This window comes from Amphibalanus amphitrite, unplaced genomic scaffold (assembly GCF_019059575.1).
Source record: "Amphibalanus amphitrite isolate SeventyFive unplaced genomic scaffold, NRLGWU_Aamphi_draft 000143F_arrow, whole genome shotgun sequence".
NCBI classification, from domain to species: domain Eukaryota; kingdom Metazoa; phylum Arthropoda; class Thecostraca; order Balanomorpha; family Balanidae; genus Amphibalanus; species Amphibalanus amphitrite.
Window position 1 is genome coordinate 802179 of NW_024881638.1, and position 27452 is coordinate 829630.

General features: G+C 56.4%; 1 protein-coding gene across 1 annotated transcript in view; it reads right to left on the reverse strand.

Annotated features, from left to right (window-relative positions):
• LOC122382621 overlaps window positions 1-26482 on the reverse strand; it is a 30446-nt gene extending 3964 nt beyond the window's left edge. The window contains exons 1-2 of the mRNA XM_043368180.1: window positions 26072-26482; window positions 558-2020 (exon numbers count right to left, since the gene is read on the reverse strand). Of these exons, the coding sequence (XP_043224115.1) occupies window positions 558-2020; window positions 26072-26333 (1725 nt within the window). The 5' untranslated portion in view covers window positions 26334-26482. The remainder of the gene's footprint in view (window positions 1-557; window positions 2021-26071) is intronic.
• Between the last annotated feature and the right edge of the window lie 970 nt (window positions 26483-27452).

A 27452-nucleotide genomic window follows, 5' to 3' on the forward strand; every position in this document is an offset into this window, starting at 1 on the left:
GCGGCGGCGGACACTTCAGCGACCCGACTTCACCGGCGGTCGACACGTCTGGCGCTGGGCGGTGATGTAAACATGTCACGCCGAGCCCGACCCGCAGAGACGTTGCACCCCGAACAGGCACAGAGGCCGCCCAGGACCTTCAACATTTGGTCCCGTTGCTGCTGCGGCCCACATGTGTTTTGTCTAAAAGCCCGTTGGCCTTACCACCCGCATCGTCAGGACGGTGTTCGATATTGACATGCATCCGGCGCGGCGGTGGGTATGGCGGCGCAGTTGATCCTATGTAAACCGTCAAATGTCAAAAGCATAGGCGTAATTTAGTCCCTGTTTCCTTCGAAACCTCTATCCACGTTCAAGTTAGTTGGGGCTAGGGTTTTGCTTTCCACATTCCCTTCCCTTTCCTCGCATTTTCCCACGACTCATGAAGGCGTTATGGGCCCTTAATTACAAAATTTATCACCACCAGCTCCCAAAATCCATCGTTTTCCTATGCCCCTCATGTCGTATCTCTCCCATTCTCTCCCTTCGAATATCAGCAACCAGTCTCGACGACTCACCCTCTGCTGTAGCATGGCGACGCGGGCGTCCAGGCTGGGCGATCCGTCGGCGCTGTCCCCGCAGACCGAGCGCGGTGAGCGCGGCGAGCAGCGTCCGCCGCGGATGGGACCGGGCGAGGTGCGGCTCTGCGCGCCACCGGCCGTCGACGACTCGGGCGTCTGAGTCGGCTGCACGGCCGGCAGCTGCGGGCCGCCGGGCAGACCGGTGACCACGAACTTGCCGTCGTACATGGCGTCAGCCAGACAGGAGGAGACCACCGGCTCCGAGAGGGCCGGCAGCGCCGCTGGAAGAGAGGCAGGCTCGCCGAGCGCGTCCGTCACCGTCTGCTGCGAGAGGTCGCCGTTGCCGCCGTTGTTGCCGCCACCCTGCTGCAGCAGCTGCTCCAGTCCGAACAGGTCATGGTTACCGTCTCCGAGCGGAGCAGCCGACACGGCCGGCTTGTGCTCGCCGGCTGCGCTGTTGCCGAAGAGCTCAGCGTCCAGCTGCTCGTAGGGATCGCTGAACGTGGCGAAGGGGTCAGCGCCGAAGCCGTATCCGGCTGGCGGCATACGAGGTCCAGTCTGCGCCTGTGCCGCCCAGTGTGGAGGCGGCTGCGGCGGCGGCTTGCAGCCCTCCACTTGTTGGTCGATGTAGCCTACGGGGAAGTTCTCTAAATGTGGCGTATGATGTGGTTGAAAGTGTCGTGGTGAGTGCCTGCTCCGGCAGCCGCCGTCGCCTTGTTGTTCGGTCTTGCAGTTCATTAGACCGAAGCCGAAGTTGCCGCCGGCGCCGGGGCCGAAGAAGCCTCCGAAGCCGGGCGGTCCGAGGCCGCCGCCCCCGCCCTGGCCGCCCGGACCGCCCCCGCCACGGCCGCCGCCGCCGCCACCTCGGTATGGGGAGCCGGGTGTCGGCGACAGGGGGTTGTTGCCCGAGCCGAGCGGGTTCTGCACGGGCGCCAGACCGGTGCGCGGCACCCGCAGGTCCTTGGGGCGCTCGGAGGATGGCGGGGGAGAGTCCAGGTGGAACTTGCCACCGGGCAGGAGGTTGCGCCGGTAGTAGGCCCTCTTCTTTGGCACGGTGGTGGTGTGTGCGATAACCGAAGTACGCCGTGACGCCGGCGCCAGCGACGGGAAGCATCGTCGAGGATTCGCACCGACCGACAGATCCACCGGCTCATCATCATCAGCGACGGTGGCCGGCTCGGCGGGCTCGTCATCCTCCGGCTCCTGTTCCGCCTGTTTGCGGGTCGCTGGCTCGGTGACCGGCTCCTCCTGGCGCTCCTCTTCCTCCTGGTCCTCCTCCTCTTCGGAGAGGGCGGTGACGTCGACCTGTTCCTCGTCCTCCTCGCTGGTGGACTCTTTGACGCGAGCTTCGCGCAGCCGGCTGCTGACCGCCTCGAGCGTCTCGGCTTGGAGACGCGCCTGGCGGGCGGCCGGCGACCACTCCACGGACTCAGCCCAGTCGAACGCCGAGCTGATGGAGCCTGAAACGGGACAAAGATAGGAGTCAGCGCGAGCTGTCACGGGACGCGGCAAGGTCACGCTATCTTGCCACTGATTGGTGGACTGGAAGTGGTTGGATGCATTGTGTGTACCAGGAAATGCGAAGCAAATGATGAAGTGGAATAAAATGGGCAAGAAGCACAAGTTCCTAGATATACTGGATAGAAAGCGAATCTCTTACCACCGTCTTTGTTTGAAATTTATGAATGCGAGACTTATCAACTTCAGTAGTAGGCATGTGCATGTTGGTTTGGTATACATATGCTGTCAGCAGACTTCTGCATCATTCTTCGGTGCGCTACTGCGATTAATTTTATCGTGGGCCTGTTCTTCGTCAATGTCGCGATCCTTGCTCTCTTGTGAAGGTTAGTTTATTGAAATAGATGCATAGTCGGCCAGCTCCTCTTCGACATTAAGGCTCGGTTATCTTATACAATTACTTTAGGGCGCTAATTAATGATCTTATGTTTCTGCTCATCCATAAACCATTGGCCTACTTTGGAATGGACTAAGTTGGTAACCAGCGTGACCAATGCCAGTGGCAGATATTCAGCTGATAGCTTGTTTTCGTTAGGCCGACCAATATCCATGCAAGGTAGTGCACAAATAAACATGCCTTCCTACCCGACGGCAAAATACACTTAAAAAGGTATGCGGGGCTCCGTGTACATAAACACAGACCGTAATGCATAAACAGGTCTGGCGAGCTCTCACGTTCGACCGCGCCCGGGCCGTGCGCCGGCGTCCGCCAGCTTATTTTGCATCCGCATGGCGCCCGAACGGGCTCTCCCTCCCCTCGCTCGGCACCCTTGTGTACACCGGGTGTGCTGTGCGTGGGGGTGCGTGTGCTCCCCTCCCCCGGTCTCCCCGCGCACACCACCCTTGACCCCGGCCGGCGGCGGTGCGTTAATGGCGCCTCCCCTCCCCTCCCTTCCCTCCCCCGTCCGGCCCCATTGTGAGAGCCGTTCCCTGAAAGCGGAGTCTCGCGCGGCGCCCGGCGACGTCGGCGGCCGGTGCGCAGCCTTGGACCCGCCGTTTGGCTCACGCGGAAGCGGCATTCTGACTCAGCGAGACGGTCCCCGGGCGCTGAGAGCGCTCCATACCCGGGACGACCCAGGCCCTGACCCAGATGGTTTGGGCTCACGCACACGCACTATCATCCACTAACGGCCACCGACACATTATGCCCGCGGGCAGCACCCTGACCCGGAGAAGGTCGCGTAACGAAAACGAAAATTGGTCTCGATGCATCATCAACTACCAGTTCAGGAGCAATCCTAAGACGGGCGAATGTGTTCTATGGTTAACTAACGAACATTAATTCGGCGTCAGTGTTAATAAGATATGCGCCTTGGTTACCGTCGTAATCGTAAATGAATATGTGCTTTTACCATCTGCAGATATGTATGCAAGCGTCTGAAATATATTACCGTTGCTAATCGACCGCCTCTGGGATCTCATTCCATAAGTTATACATCATTTCCACCATCCCTAGGACCGACCATTTAAATACCTCCGGCTTTGGCCATCACGACGGGTGTTCCTACGAACACAGCCCTATTCATGGCCCGCCCCGCTGCGTCCCTAGGTGCGCACATGGCCGACAGCACGGCCGCTTTCCGGGTTGTTTTGCTGACCTCTACGTCTCGCCCCGTCTATAAATAGCCATGGGAAGGGGAAGGGTTTACCGGGGCACCAGCTGCCACCCCGGTCGGAAGGGTGAGAGGGGACGCGCCGCGCCGCAAACGGGTATGTCCGACCGGGCAACGGTATGGAGGGAGGGAAGCTGTTCCGTTCGGGTGGGAAAAAGTGCGCTTGTACTTGCGTCTAGAGTTGTTGTGGGTAGAGTTTGCTAGTTCACAGGGGAGGTAGCCCATTTTATAATAAAAAAATAGTCCCTTTTAGAGAAAATTTTAATCAAGAACCTACATTTCAGAAGGGAAGCTGCAATAAATTTAGGTCCAAAGCAATCGTATTACATCACACCAGCTGCCGTCTCTCTTGTTATTTGCTGAAGCCAAAGGGATTTTACAGTTTCAATCCCTGCATCCTTCCGCTCAAGACAGGAGCGCTCAAGACAAGACAGGACTCTCGCATGCCCCCGTCCTGCGCTGGCCGTGCCCCTGCCCCTGGCGCCGGCCGGACCGGTACGTCGGCCGGTGGCGGGGTCGCCCAGTTTCACCGGCCGCCGCCGGCGACGGCAGGCGGCACCGTGTGTCGTCATGAGGCCAGCACCGGTCCCGACGACCTCGACCGGACGTCTGTGCGGAGAGGGCGTCCGACCGGCACCGCTCTCCCTCTCCCGGAGAGTGAAACGCCGCTCCGCTCGCCCGGACGCGGCGGGTCACCGTCCCCTTAGGGTGCACCCTGCACCGCGGAGGCCGCAGGAAACCGTGTCAAGGACAGCCGAGTGCTTTCTGCAGCTGATCACGGGGACGAGTGCTAAACTAGCCATTGAAATGAATTTATTGAATTAGAATCTGTGGCAACGGAGCATCGCTACTTGACTGTGAATGGAAATCATATTTAAAATAGCCCTAGATGTATTGGATGAACCGCGCTGCATTATATGCATGACGTTTTGGTACGCTTTGCGAGTTACATAAGCTAGGACTTGTCTGTCGCGTCGTGAGGGAGCCTCAAAGAACATCTGTCCAACGAAAGGTGAGGTGAACGAAAGCGAAAGGTGAGCTCGCCGATTATTCGAGGCGGCGGCCAAGAGGGTCGCTGAATCCGCCTGTCTAGGCTCTGATCGATGATCCTAGTCAAGGAAACCATTGTATTCTCGATCGGCTCGCTGCATACTAGCATTCCTAGCGCTCAACGCACGCGCGACCACAAAAGCTCTTCGGCTTTGGGATTGTTTCTCTAATCCGAAGCCGCGTTCAATTCATTCAGTCCCGCAGCTGCTATCAAAGCAATATCTACGCATGTCACCGTTATCAGCTGGCGGACATGAATGAATCAATCGCTGAGATTAATGTTAATTGCCCGTGAAGTGTGCATCGCCGACATCCTCCCACACGTCGATTAGCATGATGTAGTCGGCTGTAAATCACCATAAGCTGATCCCGACATTCGTTCCGCCCCGACCTCCCTCCATTTTTCACCGACAAAGGTCACGCAGATCCACCCGCCCCCTGCGATACGTCTCATTTGTCGCAGTATACGCGCACGTTACGCAACTGAGGGGCGGTCCCGGTTCGCCCGCCGTTAGCTCCGTTGTTTTCCAGAGAGGTGGCAGCGGGCGGCTTGGGCCGACAACGGGCAAACACAGGGTCACCTTGAAACCGGCCCGGTGCGCCGGGACGGGCCGACTCACAAACAGCCGCCCTCGCTCCGCCGCACGCCGACGGTATACGCGACTTCCCGTGCGCCGCACCGTGCCGGGCCGAAGAGAGACCGACTTTTTGGTCGGGCTGAGAATCCGGGTCCGCTGGCTTGCCTCGACTGGTCAGGACTTCGGTCAGGTATAGCTCACAGGACGTTACGTTAGCCTTGAGACGGCGACAGCTGAGCAGTGGTACTAGGACTGATGAGTACCGCCGCCGGCACCGCCCTCAGCCACCGGCGACACTGGCCGGTCTGAGACCCCCCCCCCCCCCCTCCGCCCTCCGCGCGGGCGGAGCGGCGGACCGGGCGGAACTCCGCCGGTGGGCGGACCGGCCCGAGTGAGGCCAGCACGCGATATTGATGCCAGTCTGCAGCGCCATGGGCCCCGCCACCATAAATATCGTGATCTCGTGCTCTCCGCCCCGCCGCGCTGTCACGATTTTTACTTAGATCCACAGATAACAGCCCCAAAGCGAGGTAAAACCCCGCATAACCAAGCGGCTGTTGTATTGTTAAAGCCAGACAAATTGAACTGGCATGTATGTAGATGTAGCGACAACGAGGAAAAATGCAGCATCACCACCGAAAAAAAAATAGGTACGTCAGCCTGTGACGTTTCATTTATTCAAGCTACGAATACAGAAACGAAAGCGACACGTCCCGTCTTCTACGAGCCTCGGTCGCCGCCTCGGCAGCTGCACCTCCCCGCCACTACTGCAGCGTCTGAATGAAGCCGGGAGCGCGGAACGAATCCCCGTGCGATTACACGGCGGCGGCGCTCCGTACGGGGCCCGTCACGGTACGGATCCGTGGTGATCGCGTGACGCATGGAGCTTCCGGCCGGCGGAGTGACGTGGGCCCGTCTCATAAAGGAAGTGGGATGAACGAGTGTGAAAGTGGGATCAACTGTAGGAAACGAAGTGATACTACGGCTGAGCGTATATGAGCATGGGACGCTTGAATGGAGGGAGCTACGTGGATTATGGAATGTTCCTTATGCTTATTGCTCAATGCTCATCTTATGTGTCATCAGATGTTTATAGATTCCAACATATATGAATATCCCATGTTTGCAAGCATTACCCATAATCCATAAACAGGACGCAGACGGTCTAAAGACTGGCGCTATCCGCCACGCACCACTTCTTACTCCGTCAGTCATTGGACAAACGATCGGGCGGCCGATGGCGTGACTTTCGGGCCCGCCCCCGCCCTGGCCCGCGGCGGGGGCGGGGGCGGCCGTGTTGCAAACCAGATCGGGATCGGATATCGCAGCTGCCGATCACGGCGGGTGGTCGACGCCGTGGCGACACGTGGTGTTTGCTCTCGTGGCGACACGTGGGGGCCACTCGTGGTCACACGTGGAGTTGGGCTTCGTGGTCCCGCCCCTGCTGGGCCGTCGCGTCTGATAACATGCATGAGTCACAGGTCACCTTTACGGGTAGATTCCTATTTCTTTGTATTATTCGTGACTAACGAAGAAGCTTCATGCAGTGCGGGGACATGACCGCCTACGACTTCAACCCTGAGCAGACGATCCCTCACAGATCGCCCGTGGCGTCTCGTTTCTGCCCTGCGTGAGAGGTCCCGCTGCGTGACGGCGGAATGGGACGAGAAACGGCCGACAGTCCACGTCCGGTGCCGGACGGCGCACCGGCCCTACCCCGGGGGCGACACGGCCGAGCGAGCGCAGGTCTCGGCGTCCTTCGTGGCGCCATTCACTCCCTGTCTGGCCAGGCAGAGAGAGCTAGAGAGCTAGTCGAGCCGCGCCGGGGCACCACTGGTCCAGGGCGGGGCCGTGACCTGAGCATGCACTACATGTGCACCGTGCAAAGGGTCGCGTGCACGGCGCGGGCCCCGCGGCGACGCGGCACTTTCAGTCTCGACGTGGCCAGTGTGGGCTTGCACAACTGGCCAGCTGGAGGGTCGGCTGATTGCCCGTACCGTTAGTCGCTCCCCCAGCATGAGTTCCAATGTGATGATTGTTAGGCGAGATTGTGGCAGTTTTGCAGCTCACGCAAAAACCTCGCTGTGGGGGGATGTGATGTGCTAATAATGTGCACGGCGTGACGTCAGAGAAGTGGTGGTGCTAATGGAATGCACAACACGTACAAACATACTAGCAGTTATCAGATAAAAACTGCCGCAAATGCTGCAGTAAAAACTCAGGTCACATCCATGGCCAGCGCTTTGTCCGTCACGTATGGTGACGATCCGGGTCAAACACTACGTGAGATAAGAGTTAGATCAAAAGTAACGTTCCCGTTTTTGGTATACCTTACATGAATGCTGACATCCGTCGACCTTTGCCGACCGTAACCGCGCTCCCTTTCGGTCATTTTTTTTCAGAGCTACGCATTGTTTATCTTTCAGTCCTAACTGGCCTACATATGAGCCGAGTCAGTTACACAGAATATTAATGATAAACACTCGCCATCGCCTGGCATAATGTCAGAACGTATGGCTCTAATGGCATTTCGCCCACTGAATGGAAACTAAACAATGGAGAGGTGATACCGTGAGTGACAACTGGGCGTAAAAATCGTATTTTGTCGTGCTGCAGATTCGGATCGCATACTAACATAGCCTCACGGCCATCTCTAGCATCTCTGAAGTGGAAGCATCAATAAGATAATAAAATAACACCAGCAAGCGACTATATAGTGTCGTTTGCGTCGAGGTCGTCGCCGCCTGCGTCGAGGCCGTTGCCGGCAGCGTCGGCGGCGGTACAGACGCGATAACACCAGGCTGCAGTCGCGTGATAGCGGCCTGTGATGCCCTGCAGTCTCCACCTTCTCAAACGCGGCACACCTGGCTGAGCCTCGGCCGTCGGCCCGTCTTAGGGACCACCAGTGAGCAAATCCGGTCACCGCTCGGGCGGTTATTTTTCGAACGGGCTCACTGGATAGGAGGGCATTGCGACGCTTCGTGTGTGGCCATGGATTACATCAGCATTTCGAATACAGTTTGGGTTACCGTCCTGCAACGAACCCTAATGACGTCATAGTTCTGATCTAGTCTTGGTAAGTGCGTCACAGTTCCGCTTGACTTCCAACATCGTAGGGCATCACGGACCATTGATTCCGAGGAAAACCGCACACGGTACCGCATTGTGTGATGTAAATACAAGCCAGCCGTTTAACAATGAACGCCTTCACTATGCTGGCCGCAAAATGGCAGCACACTATGACGTCACGTCCTCGGTCGGGCTAGTGCGGCCACCTGCTGAATGATGCGGGGAAAGATGCGAGGTGGTTCCATGAAACAGAGCCAGCCAGTCTCAGGTGCTGGGAAACCGGCAGAGTGTGAAGCAGCGGATGGGTTTTTGCGAGGGTTTCCGGTAAAGTGTATTTCCGAGAAGACGTTGTGGGGCTGATATCGTAAAGCGGCGTCTTTGATAGTTGTACCGGTAGTACTATAAGCTAGTAAGGAAATCGGCTAAACATTTGGTGTTGGCTTAGGTTGGTGCCATCCTGTGGCAGGCACGGAGAACGGACTTTCCCTTATAACGTTGATATAAGTTCAAGCTGTAGTATACCTACCTGTTCCCGTGTGTCTGTTGAGAATTGTGTGCATGTTATTGTTCCATGAATTCGTCTGATATTTTAATTGTATCATATTTATAATCGGTGCATCACGTCGTAACTACCTTAAGGTTTACGTTAATCTCATTCTAATCACTTGCGATGAATAATTAGGTTTAACCGTTGGCCGTTACCTGGAATTTTGCATTCTGATGTCCAATGTCCATGAGATTGCGAGTTAAAGGAAATAGTTCACTTTCACGAAATTATTTTTTTTTTGCAACGGTTTATTATTTTTTATGTTCAAAATAATCAGCAAAGAAAATAAAACCTTTTTATAACAAAAGATTTTTTTCTATATTTTGATATAGGAAGAACTTTTCAGTTTCTGTAAGGCACACGCGATCCAGTATGAAAAGAGCATGGGTCCCGAAAATTCTTCAGAAACAGAGAAATTATCGCAGCCACCGGCATTTGGGCGATCTGCTCGATCTGATAATGTTCCCCTGAATGTCCTAATTGATCAGTACGAGAATTTCTCTAGAGTTCTCGTAGATAATTTCTCTAGTTTCTGAAGAATTTTCGGGACCCATGCTCTTTTCATACTGGATGGAAATATATGCAAGGCACACATCCTCAACGCAAGACACCTTTTTCGGGACGAGAAATAGAATATCTTTGCCTAGGGTGATCGTTGGGCTGTAAAAGCTCCTGATTTATGCTCGTCTCAGCCCAAGCTACGGAACTGCTATTCCAGTTCAAAACCCATGTTAAAAAGTGAACTATTTCCTTTCAAGATTAAAAAGTCACAATCGCTGAAAGCGATAAAAAGCATGTGACTCCATTTACTCATTAGATCTAATACATTTAATGATTCTATTTCGCAGTACTATGAAATAAGACGACAATTTTTAATGACAATATAACAATGAATTTCATGAAGATTTATAGCGGATTGCACATGAACTCCCGGGAGAATGTTGATTTCAACAGCTTATCGCAATAAAAACGTAACATCTACCAATCGTAGCCGGGCTTGCGATGTTCTCACAGCGGATTTACCGAACAAAGGAAGACGTGCGTCCCAGATACAGTCTCCGGCCGGCACAAGTCGCCGTCAAAAATACGAACAACAACCCGTCGTGCGGCGTTCCGAAGGCCGCGTTCCCAAAGCGGCAATAATCCTCCCGACATGACAATCGCACACAGCTCGGTGCGATGGTAAAACTCCACCTCTGCAGAAACCGCCGACAGGCCATGTATGTACGGCTGACCGCAGCCGGGGAGGGGGGGGGGGGGTCCCGCCGGCGAGGCCGCGGTCAGGGGGCGGGTGAGGGGGCTGTCGTCTGGAGGCGAAGGAGCGCCGCGGCTGCCGGCTGCGGGCATCCATCAGTCGTGACACGGCGCCGAGCGTGACACATGACTGAGCGCTGTCTGAGTGCCCGCCGGCGCACGCCCCGGCTCGTCCCCAGACAGTACCGCTCGTCCCCAGCCAGCCCCCCGCAGCCCCGACGGGGGTGTGTTTCGCAACCGGGGAGGATCTCTCGCTCAGGTTGGCTGCTCCGCTCGCCGGGCGGTCCGGAGCCGTCGCCGCTCGGTGTCCGGAGCAGCAGCTGCTCGGATGTGATGGGTGACTCACGCAGTGCAAACGGTGCATCTGCAACTGACGGACACCCGCGCGATCAGCGGTGAACGCTGCACGCAACGCTGTGTTCCGGTGCGCTGGAGCCGCTTGCTTATCTTTTCCATCGTTGCTAAGTTCTTGTGACACTATTTCCAGCGGCGAATGTCCCTGTGTCTCTAGCTGCCTCGCTGCACAGCAGGAACTATTGCAGTGTTTTTCGCACGTAGGCTGCAACATTTTTAACTAGTTTTGCTAGCAAGATACCGAGTTGTGCCTCGCCCTTCCATGTGAAGAACTGGGGTTGCACTGAGCAACCCAGTTTTGCATCCTGTCGATGACATCCGTTGTAGTCGCGTATCGATTGGTGTCACCACTTCCAGCTCAATACCAGGATGTGCCTGTCTCTGAGACATGGAGCGCTGCGTCGACGGGAAAGTAAACCACCAGCTCGCCAGCAGCGCCTACAGCTGCAGCTGCTGCTGCCGCTGCTGCTGCAGCTGCTGCAGCGCAGCGCAATAAACATGGGCCGCTAGTGAACGGACTGCGACGTCTGACTCCAGCGTCCGAGCCGACCCGGCCTGCCCTGTTTGGATATGGGCCGGCCGATGGACCGTAATCAAGCATTAACGGGACGTTGAATCGTGATTAGCGGGCCGACGTGACACGACGCGACACCGAGCCAGTGGGGTCCAGGGAAGGGGGAGGGGGAGGGGGGGGGCGATAACGAGAAGGGTGGAGAAGAACAAACAGAACCGCGGCGGCCCCGCCGTGGTCGGCCGATAACACGCGCAGTGTGAGCCGAGCCGCGGTGTACAAGGGGTGCGCGGAGTGTTTCTCGCGCGGCGCGCGCGACGAATGCGATATAAGTGCTCGGTTTGGTGTACGGAATAACAGGACAACATCAACGGAGCGACAGGAGACGGACGCATGATGGCAGGTGGGCGCAGCGATAGGCTGCGGGGGGGGGGGAAGGATCTAGGTAGAACGGCCACGAGGAGACGGGATAGGGGGGGGGGACCGTTCGACGGGCGCTATAGAAGTGGGCGTGACGGAGAGGGGCGGGTACCTAGCTGACCACGACACCGTGCGCCTAGAGAGGCCAGCATCTGTGGTCCCCGTCGTGTCATGGCCACGGCCGACGGGTGTGACCTGATCCGTATATGCCGTGTGCACAGGAGGACCTGGTAACTGTGGTCCCCGTCGTGTCATGGCCACGGCCGACGGGTGTGACCTGATCCGTACATGCCGTGTGAACAGGATGACCTGGCAACTGTGGTCCCCGTCGTGTCATGGCCACGGCCGACGGGTGTGACCTGATCCGTACATGCCGTGTGAACAGGATGACCTGGCAACTGTGGTCCCCGTCGTGTCATGGCCACGGCCGACGGGTGCGACCTGATCCGTACATGCCGTGAGAACAGGATGACCTGGTAACTGTGGTCCCCGTCGTGTCATGGCCACGGCCGACGGGTGTGACCTGATCCGTATATGCCGTGTGCACAGGAGGACCTGGCAACTGTGGTCCCCGTCGTGTCATGGCCACGGCCGACGGGTGTGACCTGATCCGTATATGCCGTGTGAACAGGATGACCTGGCAACTGTGGTCCCCGTCGTGTCATGGCCACGGCCGACGGGTGTGACCTGATCCGTACATGCCGTGTGAACAGGATGACCTGGCAACTGTGGTCCCCGTCGTGTCATGGCCACGGCCGACGGGTGTGACCTGATCCGTACATGCCGTGTGAACAGGATGACCTGGCAACTGTGGTCCCCGTCGTGTCATGGCCACGGCCGACGGGTGTGACCTGATCCGTACATGCCGTGTGAACAGGATGACCTGGCAACTGTGGTCCCCGTCGTGTCATGGCCACGGCCGACGGGTGTGACCTGATCCGTATATGCCTATGCACAGGAGGACCGGGCAACTGTGGTCCCCGTCGTGTCATGGCCACGGCCGACGGGTGTGACCTGATCCGTACATGCCGTGTGCACAGGAGGACCTGGCACTCTGTGGTCCCCGTCGTGTCATGGCCACGGCCGACGGGTGTGACCTGATCCGTACATGCCGTGTGAACAGGATGACCTGGCAATGTGGTCCCCGTCGTGTCATGGCCACGGCCGACGGGTGTGACCTGATCCGTACATGCCGTGTGAACAGGATGACCTGGCAACTGTGGTCCCCGTCGCGTCATGGTCACGGCCGACGGGTGTGACCTGATCCGTACATGCCGTGTGAACAGGATGACCTGGCAACTGTGGTCCCCGTCGTGTCATGGCCACGGCCGACGGGTGTGACCTGATCCGTACATGCCGTGTGAACAGGATGACCTGGCCACTGTGGTCCCCGTCGTGCCATGGCCACGGCCGACGGGTGTGACCTGATCCGTATATGCCGTGTGCACAGGAGGACCTGGCAACTGTGGTCCCCGTCGTGTCATGGCCACGGCCGACGGGTGTGACCTGATCCGTACATGCCGTGTGAACAGGATGACCTGGCAACTGTGGTCCCCGTCGGGTCATGGCCACGGCCGAGGGGTGTGACCTGATCCGTACATGCCGTGTGAACAGGATGACCTGGCAACTGTGGTCCCCGTCGTGTCATGGCCACGGCCGACGGGTGTGACCTGATCCGTATATGCCGTGTGCACAGGAGGACCTGGCACTCTGTGGTCCCCGTCGTGTCATGGCCACGGCCGACGGGTGTGACCTGATCCGTATATGCCGTGTGCACAGGAGGACCTGGCAACTGTGGTCCCCGTCGGGCCATGGCCACGGCCGACGGGTGTGACCTGATCCGTACATGCCGTGTGAACAGGATGACCTGGCAACTGTGGTCCCCGTCGTGTCATGGCCACGGCCGACGGGTGAGACCTGATCAGTACATGCCGTGTGCACAGGAGGACCTGGCAACTGTGGTCCCCGTCGAGCCATATCTGGCCCGACGACGGGTATGACCTGACACGTGACGTAACTCGCGAGTTCTACCCGGCAGGTAATGGTGCGAACTGATCCAGAACAGGCGGGCACGTATAGGAGAGGGGCGGGTATCTAATGGCCTCCATCGGGGCGCGGCGGCATTGGGTGAGACGGCAATTTAGTGGTGTCAATCGTAGCTTGAATCTGTGGATTTCCGATTTTGTCCAATGTCCAATCCGGAATTCGGTTGGACAATGACGCAGGTTTGGACAACTTTGGACAATCATTGCTACACCTCAGCATTTCTATAAAGCAATCGTGGTTAACACTGATTGGCGAATAGAAAGATCAGCCTTTGAGATGATTAACACATTAAAGCTGCTAAAAATACATAAAAAAAAGATAACAGTGTTAAGTGTAAACTATTGCGTAGGTTTCGGACATCTTTGGACAAATGGCTAGCTTAAACATTTTGGACGGAAATCGGCGTAAGCATTGGAATTGGACGGACATTGGACATACATTTTCTGCAACTAACACCACTAGACGGCATACGCCGAGGTGATAAAGACGAGGCGCCGTCAGCGAGGTGTTGTCGCGGCAGAGCAAATATTGGAGCTTACGACCGGTCGGGACGATAGCGGAGAGTGGGAGAGCAGAGAGGGAGAGTTTGAGGGCACGCAGCTGCGCGCTAAGACAAACAGGTCGGCCGTGCCGAGGCCCAGGGAGGGGAGATGGGGCGTTGGGAGCGGTCTCCAGCGGCGGCTGGGTTCTGGGGAGGGGCCGGTCATAACGGAGGGTGGGGGTGGGGGGGGGGGGGAGGGAGATACACTTGGCTGGACATGTGCATCGGGTAGATCGAAATAGTCAGTGTCACTCTGCGGTGCAGTGATGGATTCCAGACTGGGTGTGTGCGCAGAATAGACCGTCCCAGTCAGTGTCACGCAGCCGTGCAGAGATGCATTGTATGTCGGCTAGCCGGGTGCCCCGGGCGCCCCGATTTCGGCTGGCTTTGAGCGCTAGGCGGATTGATATGGTGAGTGTCACGCTGACGTGCCGCGGTGGTTCCCGGCTGGCTGTGTCGACTGCGGTCTTTCCACAGGGCACGTATCAGCAAGAAGGCTCATGTTAGACCGTTTCCAACGCTAAGTCGGAATGTAACTGCACAACTGCAGGTCGTCACTGTCCCGTCGCGGCGGCGGCCGCCGCTTGTGATACTGATGGGTCGGGCTTTCGAATGAGCCTGATCCGTACACCTATCATATCCCTCGTCCGTGTGCGGCGTTCTGTTGCGTCTAGCGTGTGGGGAAGGGGTCAGTTGGACCCCCCCCCCTCCCCCTGCCATCCGGCTCCTGATTGGGCTGGAATGCCCAGGTCATCAGACCAGTTCGGTCGCCAATGGGACGTCATTAAGCTCCGCCAAAGCGAGCCTCAAGGACGTCACCCCAAACGGCCGACTCGTCTCGTCTCGTCTCGGCCGGCGCCGGCTCTCCCCCAGCAAGGCAGTGAACGCGACGGTTAGTGTATGTAGGTTGGACCACCGGCTGGAATGACTGGATCCGGTTATACTCTGACCACGTGGTGTGGGCGTCACATTTCTGTTGGCTTAGACCCGGCGTCGGCAAGGCGGTCTAGATGACATTAACAGGGTCAACATGTCGCCAACTGGTCGGTGCGTGTGCATGTCATCGCGGCCTCGGTATGGTATCGATATATACCTGGCGCAATAGCGGCGCCTGCCAGACATGCCAAGTTCAACGCGTATAGCCCAGCAGAAACGCAGCGCGGCAAACTCGCTGACTAGTGCTCGCGTCAAACGCGAAAGCCGGACATGAGGGGAATCTGTGGACCCAGTGGTGCTATTTGCTTACGGCCTGGGCGGCCGTAGCGGTGATAAAAGCTACACCGCCGACAAACCGACGAACAAGGGAGGGACAATGGCCTGGGACGGAAGGAGAGGAGGGGAGGGGAGGAAAGAGGAGAGGAGAGGAGAGGAGAGGAGAGGAGAGAGAGAGAGAGAGAGAGAGAGAGAGAGAGAGAGAGAGAGAGAGAGAGAGAGAGAGAGGATGGAGGGCGGAAGAGAGAGAGAGAGGAGGGAGAGGAAGAGAGAGAGAGAGAGAGAGAGAGAGAGAGAGAGAGAGAGAGAGGGGGGGTGCGGCGACATGGATAAGGGAACGTGCGGCCGAGCGGGCGGACGCGCGGAAAGACGACCTCGAGTGACTCATAACGCACACCGCGGCGCCGGCGCGGCGGGCCGGTCAGGCAAGTGCAAACAGCAGATAGCCCGGCACGGCAGGCTGTGGTACTGCGATCCTAGGCGTGACTTCGGGGGCGTATTCATAATTAGACTCGTGCATGATCCTACGCCGTCGACAGTGCAGAAGGGTGGAAGCCAAGCGACAGGCTGTGGACAATGGTCGATGCCAGAGAAACTGTCGTTGGGCGGTTCCGGCACGGGGCTGACATTGGATACCGCGGTGCGGCGCGGGGCCGTTTCGCGAAAAACAATCAGTCCGCCGAACGGCGCCGTGCCGGGGTGACGGCAGCCATTCGGCGAGAGGTCGCGGACGGTACGACACGGGGACCGTTCCATGCTCCACCGCTGCCGAACATGATAGTGAACCCGTTGAGTGCGCGCGATAAACCTAATGGCGAAGTGCGGCTCATTTAGATCTATCACAGTCGAGAGATGTCGGGGTCAACGCCGGGTTAGACCCAGACGAGTTTCGTGTGACGTACACATCATTCGACGAGGCCGTGCGGTCGATTCTCCTAGCTGGAGGCGCCGGGACCTTGCTGTTCAAGACCGATGTTAAAAATGCATTCAAACTTATACCTGTCCGGCCCGGCCAGTGGGCGCTACTGGGGTTCTGTTGGGACGGTTTACTATACTACCAGGTTTGTCTGCCATTGAGGCTAGAAGCAGTCCATGGGTTTTCAATGATTTTGCCACATGCTTGCGCCTATGTGTTCCAGGATCAGACATCGGACGTGTATATACGCAATTATTTAGATGACTTCTTCGGGGTAGGGCGCGGAGTATCGGACAGTGCCGACGTAGCGTATGTGAGACTGCGAGACATTTGTGCGGAAGTGGGCGTGCCGCTGGCCGAGCGGAAACGCGCCCCGCTATCAACACGGATGGAGCTTCTCGGGTTGTGATAGACACAGAAACACCCTAGACACCCTAGAGTTGCCAGACGCCAAGCTAGTGGGCACCCAGGAGTTACTAAAGACACTGCTCGGGCGACAGAAATGCACACAGCGGGAACTGCTGTCGGTGGTGGGACGTCTCGTGCACGCCAGCAAGTACGTCCCGCCGGGGAGGGCGTTCACTAGACGCCTGCTAGATGCGGCGCACTCTGTTAGCGGACCGAACCGCCGGGTGCGGATCACGGCCGATGTACGGGCGGTTTTACGGTGGTGGGCCACTTTTTGCCGATGTGGTACGGCATTCCCCCCCCCCCGCCACCGGGCGAGTACGACCACTGTATTGTGATGAACACGGACAGCTCACGTCGGGGGATGGGGGCGTGGCACGGAGACGAATGGTGGATGATGGAGTGGCCCCGCGAGCGGCAGTGTGACGCCGCGCCATCCATGACGTGGCTGGAGCTCATCCCCGTCATGGTGGCATGTTTGGTGTGGGGAGAGAGATGGGGAGGGCACCGCGTGCTGATCCGGTCCGATAACATGGGGGTGGTGGGGGTCTGGGGGAGGGGATGGTCGGGGTCGCCACTGATTATAGCGCTGCTGCGTCAGCCCCTGTTCTGGACGGCGTTCCATGAGTTCGCTGTATCCGTCGAGTACGTGGCAACGAAAGAGAACGGCGCGGCCGACGCGCTCAGTCGGCACGACTTGGCGCGGTTTCCGGCGGCTGCGGCCACAGGCGGCCCAGTGTCCGGTCCGGCCCCCATCGTGTGTGGCGGAGTACCTGCAGGACCCGAGCCGTGGAACCCACGTGTTGACAGGTACCGCCTGTGAACCCTGTGAACGGGACACGCGCGCATAATCTAGTATGAATACACATACCCTTGGTTCCTTTGGGGTGTTTGGCGGTGGCTCGCACAGAGCTGGAGGCGAAGATAAACCCGGGTGTTGACGGCCTTTCACAGCCAAACAGGGAGAGGAGTTGATCGGAGGACACGCTAATCAAGCATTAACGGGACGTTGAATCGTGATTAGCGGGCCGACGTGACACGACGCGACACCGAGCCAGTGGGGTCCAGGGAAGGGGGAGGGGGAGGGGGGGGGGCGATAACGAGAAGGGTGGAGAAGAACAAACAGAACCGCGGCGGCCCCGCCGTGGTCGGCCGATAACACGCGCAGTGTGAGCCGAGCCGCGGTGTACAAGGGGTGCGCGGAGTGTTTGCCCACCCACCATCCCCATCATCACCGTCCTGTCCTTTGTTCCCAAACGACCCTCGTCGTCCACCCGGGTTTGACGAAGCGGTGGCTCGCACAGAGCTGGAGGCGAAGATAAACCCGGGTGTTGACGGCCTTTCACAGCCAAACAGGGAGAGGAGTTGATCGGAGGACACGCTAAACACTGATTGAGAGCCTGCATGACCGGCCGGCCAGACAGGCCCTGGTGGGACTCTGATCGGAGAACCGGGTCCCGGTAGCGCCGGTGCGCGACGCCAGCGACGGCGGAAAATATTCCAAACAAGTGTAAGCCGGTTGTTTGAGGGCTGATTTTACGAAGCATTTTGTCATTTGAGTGTGTTAACACGCGATCCTGACGGCTGCATGTGGGTCAATGACTTGCACAGCCGTGAATTACCATTTTCTTGACATTTCTGTTTGGAAATACCATTCCAGCCATAAATCAAGATCGAGTGTGGCATCAATATTCAGCGGAACACCCCTCTGTGCAGCCGAACCACCTTGCCAGGGGCGCTGCCGTTTGTTGCAGAGCCTCCGTACGTGCATTGCGTCACCACACCCTGTTCGCTTCCTCGACAGTCGCGCGCGCGTGCGCCCGTGCCACCGAGCGGGCCGTCCCGTCCGCCGCTGACCGTCACAGTCCGGCCGGGTACCGCAGTTCCGGTGGAGCCGCGTCACAGACTGGCGTCACGGCGGCCGGCAGACGCGTCACGCGCCACCGGCGCCTATCGTGCAAGGCAGCGCTAGCCGGTAGCCGGGGGTCAGCGGCAGTGGGGATGTGGGATCCGGCGGATGGAGGAGTCGGTACACAGTTGGCTGTACTGGGGACGTCCCTGTGCACCGCAGCGCGGCGTCGCTCGGCGCGACCGCAGTCCGTTGCGACGCTCCTGACGCGCCCGGGTAGGGACCGTCGCCGCAAAAACCGCCGCGGCACCGCACCGACGGCGGCGGCGCGCCGGCGTCCGGCCTTGGAGCGCGGCGTGAGCCGGCGCGCCGAAGGGTGGCTCGCTCGCTTCCTGCGAGAGACACCTCGCCTCGCATCCCGGCGCCGCGGGACAGGCGGCCGCCGGGCGCCGGCACGGCCTCGCCGACAGGTGGAGCGGCGGCGGCAGCGGCGGGGAGCGCCCCTCCCCACCTGGCGCCCGCACCGTTACCGAGCCGCTCCGGTATCCGCTTTCGCGGCCGCCTGCGGGCACCGACGGCCCTGAACCCGGCGGCGGCCGCCGCGCCGCGCCGCCGCCGCCGTGCTGTCGGGGCGCTGGAGCATGCGGTGTCACGGAGCGGCGGGCCGTGTCGACCTCACCAGTCGTGAGACAGGCGCGCCGCGTTTTCCTGCGTCCGCCATCGCTGCGCCGTTCCACGCCGCATGGCGCCGGGAGCGCCGCCGGTGACGCGCCCTTGAAGACGATGCCTTTCGGTATCGTCTCTACTTTCCGTTTCGTTGGCTGTCCGGCGTAGCGGTACTTGAGCGGCGAAGAAGCGGGTCAGGTTCAAATCGCGACTGCTCTCTCGGAAACGGAACGTCAGCCCATAAACGAATGTGATGATACGCTGTGGGGTTCACAATCGGTTCTAGATGGGGATTTTTGTGCAAGCGTTTTGGGCGCGTTCCTGTGGTTTTGGATGGCTGCAAGCGAATACAAAAATCCCGACGTCTGGCTGCTGGTGGACAATAAACCAGTTGCAGGTTCCAGTGGAACTTTTGTCGTCTGTTCACCTAACAAGGAGCGGTCGGTCTCAGCATGATCACCGGATTGTGGTTGGTAGCTAACAACAGTAGCCATAAACCTGCGGGAGACTTCCCGGATACTTTAATTTCAGCTCCTGCAAGGACTGCAACCTGCAACCAGGAAGAGGAGAGACTTTGATGAAGTGATGGGAATTAGAACGCTGTGCAGCTGCAAACATACACACAAAAACACTGATTCCGTGCCGGCTAAGATAACAAACGGTCACGATGCAAAGACAAAGTCATTATCAACCATAAAAGAAAATAATTGTTGAATAAACCAACATGTAGTTCCTGCTGCTCTCCCTTGCTGACGTTAATTGATGCAAAGTAGGATAGTAGGACCAGTTTCACTCCCAAAGTCTCAAGGAAACCTCAGATTTGGAAGATTATGATTTCAGACTTGTGTGGGGCTTACAACAGATTACCAACGAGATCACTATATGCAAACGGACCCACTTAGACGAAACAACGTCCATGTGGGCCCATGATAAGATCTACCTTTCACATATTTCCGACGGGGATTTGCCGGTGGGCAGAGGGGGTCTGGTCTGCAGCAAGAGCTGTGCAGATCGGTTCGGAAAGAGTGGGGAGCAGCCGGTGCTCCGGAAAAACCTACCGATTACGGAGGATTTCCGTAACGGACCCTGCAACCAAGTCCGGGATTACCGAACGCAGCGGCCAGGTTCGAGAGGATGTGATTCCGGCGCAACGCGGTATACGGACCCAGATTAACAAGTACGGAATATACATACAGATTAGACAAGGCCTGAAGAAATCGCCTTATGAGATGCCAAATCTGGTTATCTCCATGTTCTGAGCCAGTTAAGCAATATAATAAAAAAGGTTATGACAGCGAGCATTTGCATGTCCTGAAAAGGTCAAACATCGAGCCTCACAAAAAATGTCTTTTCATCTACATTTTACATTTTCAAATGCATGGTTTTGCATGGCAAAGGTAAGTCAATGAACTCACTAAGCGAGTTCATATGATCCTGCGTCACTCCTTTGTCTGTGAATTAAAAATTCCTCCGCAATAGTCATCGGAGCATATTTACCGCAACGCCAAGATAATAGGCACTACATGGCTCAAATGCAGCGTGCGTAAGCACTAACTGTGCAATATGCACCACGAGCACTTGCATTCCTCGCGATATCTACACTTGGCCGCACCTTACAGTCACTGGTGCAGTTTTGCTGGGGAAATCGTGAAACTAGACAACATCGCACAGTTTCTCAGGCTGTCGGCATGGCGATAAAGACGACAAAAATTTGGCAAGAGTTGAGAAATCACGTTTATCTGTCATGAGTGGCAGTTGGTGAGAACTTCTCTGCACCAAAGCGGGACCGAATCGGTCCTACACGATCGGAATGCAGATGTCTAACCACTGGGACACTGTCGTCCCTGTTGAAAGAAGCCGTCCTCAAGGAACGGAAAAGAACGGTCGTCGGGCGGTTTTACCAGGGCTACAATGAACGTCCAACAGCGATTCCGGGTTGTCCTAGAGCAAAGCACGCGGCATCGGGTGAACACTGTCTGACAAAGAGCGATCCCCGGCACAGGTGGTGGCTGGTGGGGGCCGTCATCAGGGTCGGCACCCCGGTCCGAACGGGCTGCATGGGGAGCGGCAACTGAGGCACACGGCGAAAACAAGGGCGTGACGTGGTGGAGGGTGGCGCGCGTCACCGCTCGCCACGCGCAGAGACAGCGAGAGTGAGTGACGTGTGGAGCGGAGCGGGACAGGGCGAGGTCGGTCCCGTACCGCTGGAGGAAGGACAACCCATTGCGACACCGTCCCACGGCAGACATGGCCATTAGTCGTGTGAAATCGGCTCCATAATCGACCCATGGTGATTGGGTTAGATGGTATCTGCCCGTCCTGGCGCAATGTCCTTAGATTACTCCACAGAGAGAGACGGTAACGGTGATATCACCCAATCAGTACACCTGAACTTAACCCGCCCGGTCCAGTCACCCCTCTCCCCCGGCCCACCTTTCAGCCACGTTTGTGTCCAGCCGGCCAGCCCAGCCCTGCCCTGCCCCGGAGCGGTGTCAGGCAGCGGCCCTGAGCCCCGAGCACGTTCGTGCCGAGCTAGCGGTGAGCCGCGGGGGACGGGCGGGACACCCGGGGGTCATACGGGCGGCTACAGTTTACCCAGCGCGGTATGTGGGGTGAAAGGCCGGATCTGGTGTTGATGCCGCTACCAGCATTGGAACAGGCTCCATCAGTGTCATCGGTGTGATAGGTGCCAGTGCTACCGAGACTGACCCCAATACTGACACAGCGTCAGCCACCCCGGCTCCGTCCCAGCACCCCAGCACCAGCCCCAGCCCCAGCGCCGGCGCTGGTGCCGCGGGGGCTGGCCCAAATGATGGTATCTCTGGGCCCGTCCGGTGTATCCGTGCGCACAAACACATGATTATCGGCTGAGCGGGGAAGGGACGACGGACGACGCGCGCACGCAGCGGGTAGACAGTGCGTGGCTCGGCCGGTGACCAGCTGAGCCGTGAGACATGTCCGGTGACCACCGACAATTGGACAGCGAGCCAGGGGCGAATAATGCCTCGCTTCGGGGCTCTGGTATGATGGAGTAGCGCCTGCGGGGTTCTGGTGTGGTTGAATGGCGGAATGGGGCTCTGGTATGGTGGAATGGGTGGCCATTGAGACCAGGCTCTGGCATAAGTAAAGCCCGTCCCTTAGGGCTCTCGTATGGCGGGAAAGTGTCCTCGAGACTGGCATGAGGGAACGATGGCCAGATAGAAACAATGGTAGCCATGCGGCGGCATGCGCTCGCTATGTTGAAGCAGGGAATTCTCTGAGACGTGATCGCGTTACTCGCGTGTCTTCCCGTTTCTCGCGCGTTCCAATTTCCTGATGAGCATTCACACTTTCTTTTCATGAACGTGAATGGGATTCAAGAGATAATGGCGGAATTTAAATGGCATTAACCAACACCACGATCTTAATCGTCGGCGAGTGAGGCGGGGCTGCTACGTTCCGTTTCACCCTGATCCATTCGCTCCCCCACTCCCTCCCTCCCTTCGCGTCTCTCCCCTCCCTAACCATATCCTCTATCTGCCCTCCCCTCTCCCCTCCCCGGCAGGGTTACGGCCAAGGGCACTATCGGGCATCGCTTCTCCCCGGCTGCGCTGCGTCCAAAGGTCGGCGCCGGGCCCGAGTTGTTATTGCCTTGTGCGTGGCCCGCTCGCTCCCCTTCCACGCGCGTCAGCTGTTCCGTCCCGCTACCCCCCCCCCCCCATCCTGTTCGGTCCTCCCCTCCCTCCCGGCGGCGCTGGGGTACGCCCGAGGGCCCACGTTCTGGCGTGTGATTGGGGGACGGCGGTGACGGAATCAACCAATCGGCGATCGGGCCGGCCTCCTGTAGATTCTACTGGGGTTGAGGGACGGGAGGGGGTGTTTTGATCCCGGCTCAGAGGAGGGGAGGGGAAGGATCAGAGTGACCCACCGTAGTAAGATTCTGTAGTAAGCTGACTGATTCGGTGACCGTGTGTACTTTGACCCCAACTTTAGCTCGGTCTGGTTATAGTTACACTCTAACGGCAACGCTTCAAGGCAGCCTGAAAAACACTCGTTTTTCGTCCACCCCTCTGTGTGCCCGTTGTGGGCACGGGTAGGGTGGAATTTGCACCTCTGGCCGGGAGGCACGCGGCGCGGCGGCCGTCTGGCCTTGAGCGCCGCTGACCAGGCGGGCCGGGCTGCCGGGCTATCGGGCGGCCCCGTTCTGCAGTACTGCACGCTCCAGACCGGGGCCTGGAGCCGGCCCGCTATCGTCGCCCCAGCATCAGATTTCCCGGCCCGGCGGCGCTGAGGTAAATACGCCGGGCCCCGCGGGGTTTGTCACCGAGGCCGGCACGGCGCGCCCGCCCGAGCTGACTCTCACTAACGGAACGGCGGCACTGAATCACGGGCCGCGAATTTGAGCGGCCGGCAGACAGGGACTGAGGCGGAGCTTCGGCTATGGAATCCAGCAGGACAGCACGACCAAGGATGCTTATGGGCTGGGTGCCCAATATAACGGGCACAGGGGATTAGCCGCCCGGTAATCGCGATGTGATCTTCACGGCACGGTTGTAGGACGCTGCCTTTGTCACGTTTTGTCGAGTCCGAGCCACGGCGCCGGCTGTGATTTCAGGCCGGGATTACTCAAAAAGTGACACATTTATGGATATGAAAACACGAAGATGACATATTTTGGCTCATGCAAGAGAAAACGGCTCACGACGATAGATGCCGAGATTGTGGAAACTCACGAGCTGTCGTTCAAGCAGGATTATAAACCCGTTAGCTATGGAGCTGGGAAAGTCCTTTGCCTCAAATGGTCCGGGATCGGCCCGTTAGTATCAGGGCATGTTATCTGACTGTTTTAATAGTAAATCTGCAGGTATATACTCGTATACGGTTTGGTTAACGATAGCTGCATTCTTGATCTCATCAAGGCGGCTGAATCACTATTTTTGATCATCTATTTTTCTACATCTATTTTTGTAGAAATGGTCTAATCTTCATATATTTCGAGAACTGTGTTGCCTTGCCGGAAAGGCAATTATGCATGAACGCTATTTTAAAGCCTTTGTCACTGTCATTTGATGCAATTTATAAGCATATTCACTTTTTATTGAAGTAGGTTGGTAAATACGATCCAACAAAATGTCGATTATGCAGCAAATTTTAAGCATCAACGTCTTCCATGTGTGCTATACGCCACAATAAATTGATTATTCTAATGTCATTAGAAACATGAGGCATCTGGTAAATTGCATTGCAAAACTTTTCAGGTAGAAAACGATGGAACTATCATTTTCGCCTCCCTAATAAACAACGCTCTTAACTTTTACCTTCAAAACTTGGGATTTAATTTTTTGGGGAAGACTTTTAGCCTTCCTTCACACCTTATGGTCAACGGCATTGCTTTGTAACGTTTATCCTGATAATTTGGTCAGCTTGACTGTTATCCTATTCGATGGACATACTGCATTTTCCTATCGATTACTGAAATAAGACAATCAAGTCGGGCAAAAACATGTAGACGTAGGTGGGAACACCCACGACTCGCAGCCTTAATCATCAGCAGGTCTTCCCATACAATTAATGAGCTCTGAAATGAGCTGTCCTACGAAATAAAATCTGTATTTGAGCTTAATCATATCGGTTCATAACGAGAGGAGTAATGTTTCTTCCGGACTCAGCAGCCATTCATAAAATTAAGAAGAATCACATTGCGGATTACCGTTTCTTTTTTAATTCGCAATTTAAACGGCCTGCTGCGTAACTTCACATGGATCAAACCACTGCTCTTTTCCTTAACAATGTGAATATGCATGGGTAAAAATGAAATCATGTAAAAAAAAACAGTAATTGGTATGTATAAATAATAAAAACCTTCTCTTGCAGGAGCCAGGAATGCCTAAAGAAGCTAAATATTTCTTTGTTGTTTGCCGTAATTTACCTCCGTAGCGGTATGGCCAGCGCCAATTTTGCAACCCACTCCTCTGCTCGTAACATCTGCCCACGTTTTTCACTTTTCGAACGATCCTGATATCCTTGAACGGGTAGCCAGACGTGCATGTCCATGAACCACGCTTTCAGCGCCGATTCCATGTAGTGCTTATCTTGAAGGCTGAAACAAAAAATGTTTGCAAAGCGCTTCTGCAGTGCTGCGACCACAAGGTTGAGGAAAGTGGTGATTACGTTCGATTTGAGTCGAAGAAAAAATAGCAGTGCCGTCTAGTCTGCTGCAAATAATTAACGTTATCACATGTAGGAAGTTGTGGGAAAGTGAAAAACAGTGCTGTTTGCATCTCAGTTCGTATGTAGGTAAATGCAGTTCATGGCACCCAACAGAAAACCGTTATCATTATAGGTACGAAAATCAGAAAGGCAATATAAACCTTACCGACCCAAAACCGTAGATATCGCTTTCCTGTGCGAAGTGGCATAAAGTTTCGACAATTATCTATCACAGACTTGTATGTTGCAAAGTTGTCCCTTCCAACATAAACTAAGACGGCATAGCGCTGATTATCCTAATACGTATGATAATTGATGGATGATAATTATCCATTAATAATTATTAGGCCATGGAACGTCAAGAGCATGGCAAACACGCTGTAATAGTAATGAGTAAAGCATGCCCATGCGTAAACATTTCGTGTGATTCCAAGCAATATCAACACGGTGCAAATAGCGGGTAGGTATATGTTAGGACGTTAGGTGATTGAGAATATACTTGGAGGACTTTTGAAAGGTATAATAATAACAAGAAGAAGATGCAACACGACGCATCACTGTGTTCCTTATAGTGAATCTGCCATAACAAGACCATATGATGATCGTGGGTATGATGTCAACATGCATGATGCAGCCAGTCCAGATAGAGGTAGGTATAGTGAAAAACCGCACAACGGTCCCCGCACACCAAGCTGTTCTGACATCATCGACATCAATCATCACACTGACACCATCGTGTCCGGCGCCGCGCGACCCGACCCTGGACTGACCTGGCGCGAAGAACGGGAGCTTCTTGGCCGTCTGCTTCTGCTTCACCAGGTCCAGCGGCTCGCGCTGCTGCTGCTGCTGCTTCCGCTGCTCCCTCTGCAGCGGCACCTTGAACTCCTCCTCCGGCTCGAGGCCGTCGAAGTCGGCATCGTTCTCTCCCGCATGTTTGCGGTGCAGCACGTCCTCATCGCGGCTCTTGAGGTCACCGAGGAGGGTATCGTAGCTGCGAGTCAGCTGCTCTCGCAAACGGAATGTCTTCGGCATGGTGCACTGTTAGCGGGGGCTCCACTCAGGCATAGACCGTCGCGCCGTCGGCCGCGCGCATCGCTCACCGCCGGCTCGCGCAGACAACTGCCCGTCGCCGCGCCGCGCGCGACGCTCGTGCACCGCCGCCCGGCGCTGGCGCGCATGCGCACTGGCCGCCTCACATCACCCGCCCGATTCATGGAAGGCCGCCGCGGACTGTTGAGCACGGCATCAGGGGCGATGAATTCAGATACGGCGAACAAGGATAAGCCGGCACCTGAGTTAAGTTCGCGATCTGGTGCGGCGCCCTTCCTCAGGCCGGGGCCCTATCCCGCTCCCGCAGAGGCTTAGCACCGAACACGGAACCCGCGGGAACTCCGTGCAATACCGTAAGGTGAGCCAATTGGGGCGGCGGATTTTAACCGCGAGATAGGCTTCTTGCTCAACAAATTTGCAGCTTATGAATGATAACAAAGAACAAAGACAACAAAGAGCAAGATGGAAAACTCGACATGGAAATTGGTAGCTGTTGTAGAGCCAATAAAGCTGGTTGAACTTTGAAGAAACAAGAAAAGGGACATTTCGGGTCTAATTTGATCTGGACTTTGAATTGATATTTGATACAGGCATCGTTTCTGTTCAATGAACTGAAGTCTGATTCCCTTAAAGGGACCCTCCCGGCTCCCACCTTCGAAAAAGTTAATGAATTGGCATGAAAGTGATGTCGCTCGGTTCAGGAAGAGCAAAAACGAACATCTACCAAATTTCATCGAAAAATATTCACCGGTTTTCAAGAGATTAGACTTTTACTTTTGTTTACTTTTTGGGATCTCCGCTGTTCCTAGCGACTTTATTTGAAAGTGCGGCATTTGTTGCGCGCAGAGCAGCATATACCACCGCGTGCTACAAAACGTTTTAGTCTAAGATTTAAAAATCGTTAGATCTCCGCTGACGTCACAAATTCTAAGGGGGCATTCCAATGCATTAGCCCCTTAGAATCCGAAAACTGCAAGTTTGAAATTCCATATCTTCGAATTAAAGCATTTTTCGATGTTGTGAGTGCCAAAACCGGTAATTGTGAGCCAGGGACCCTATTTTGGCTATCTCAACTCAAATCTAATGTTAAGGTGGGAGGGT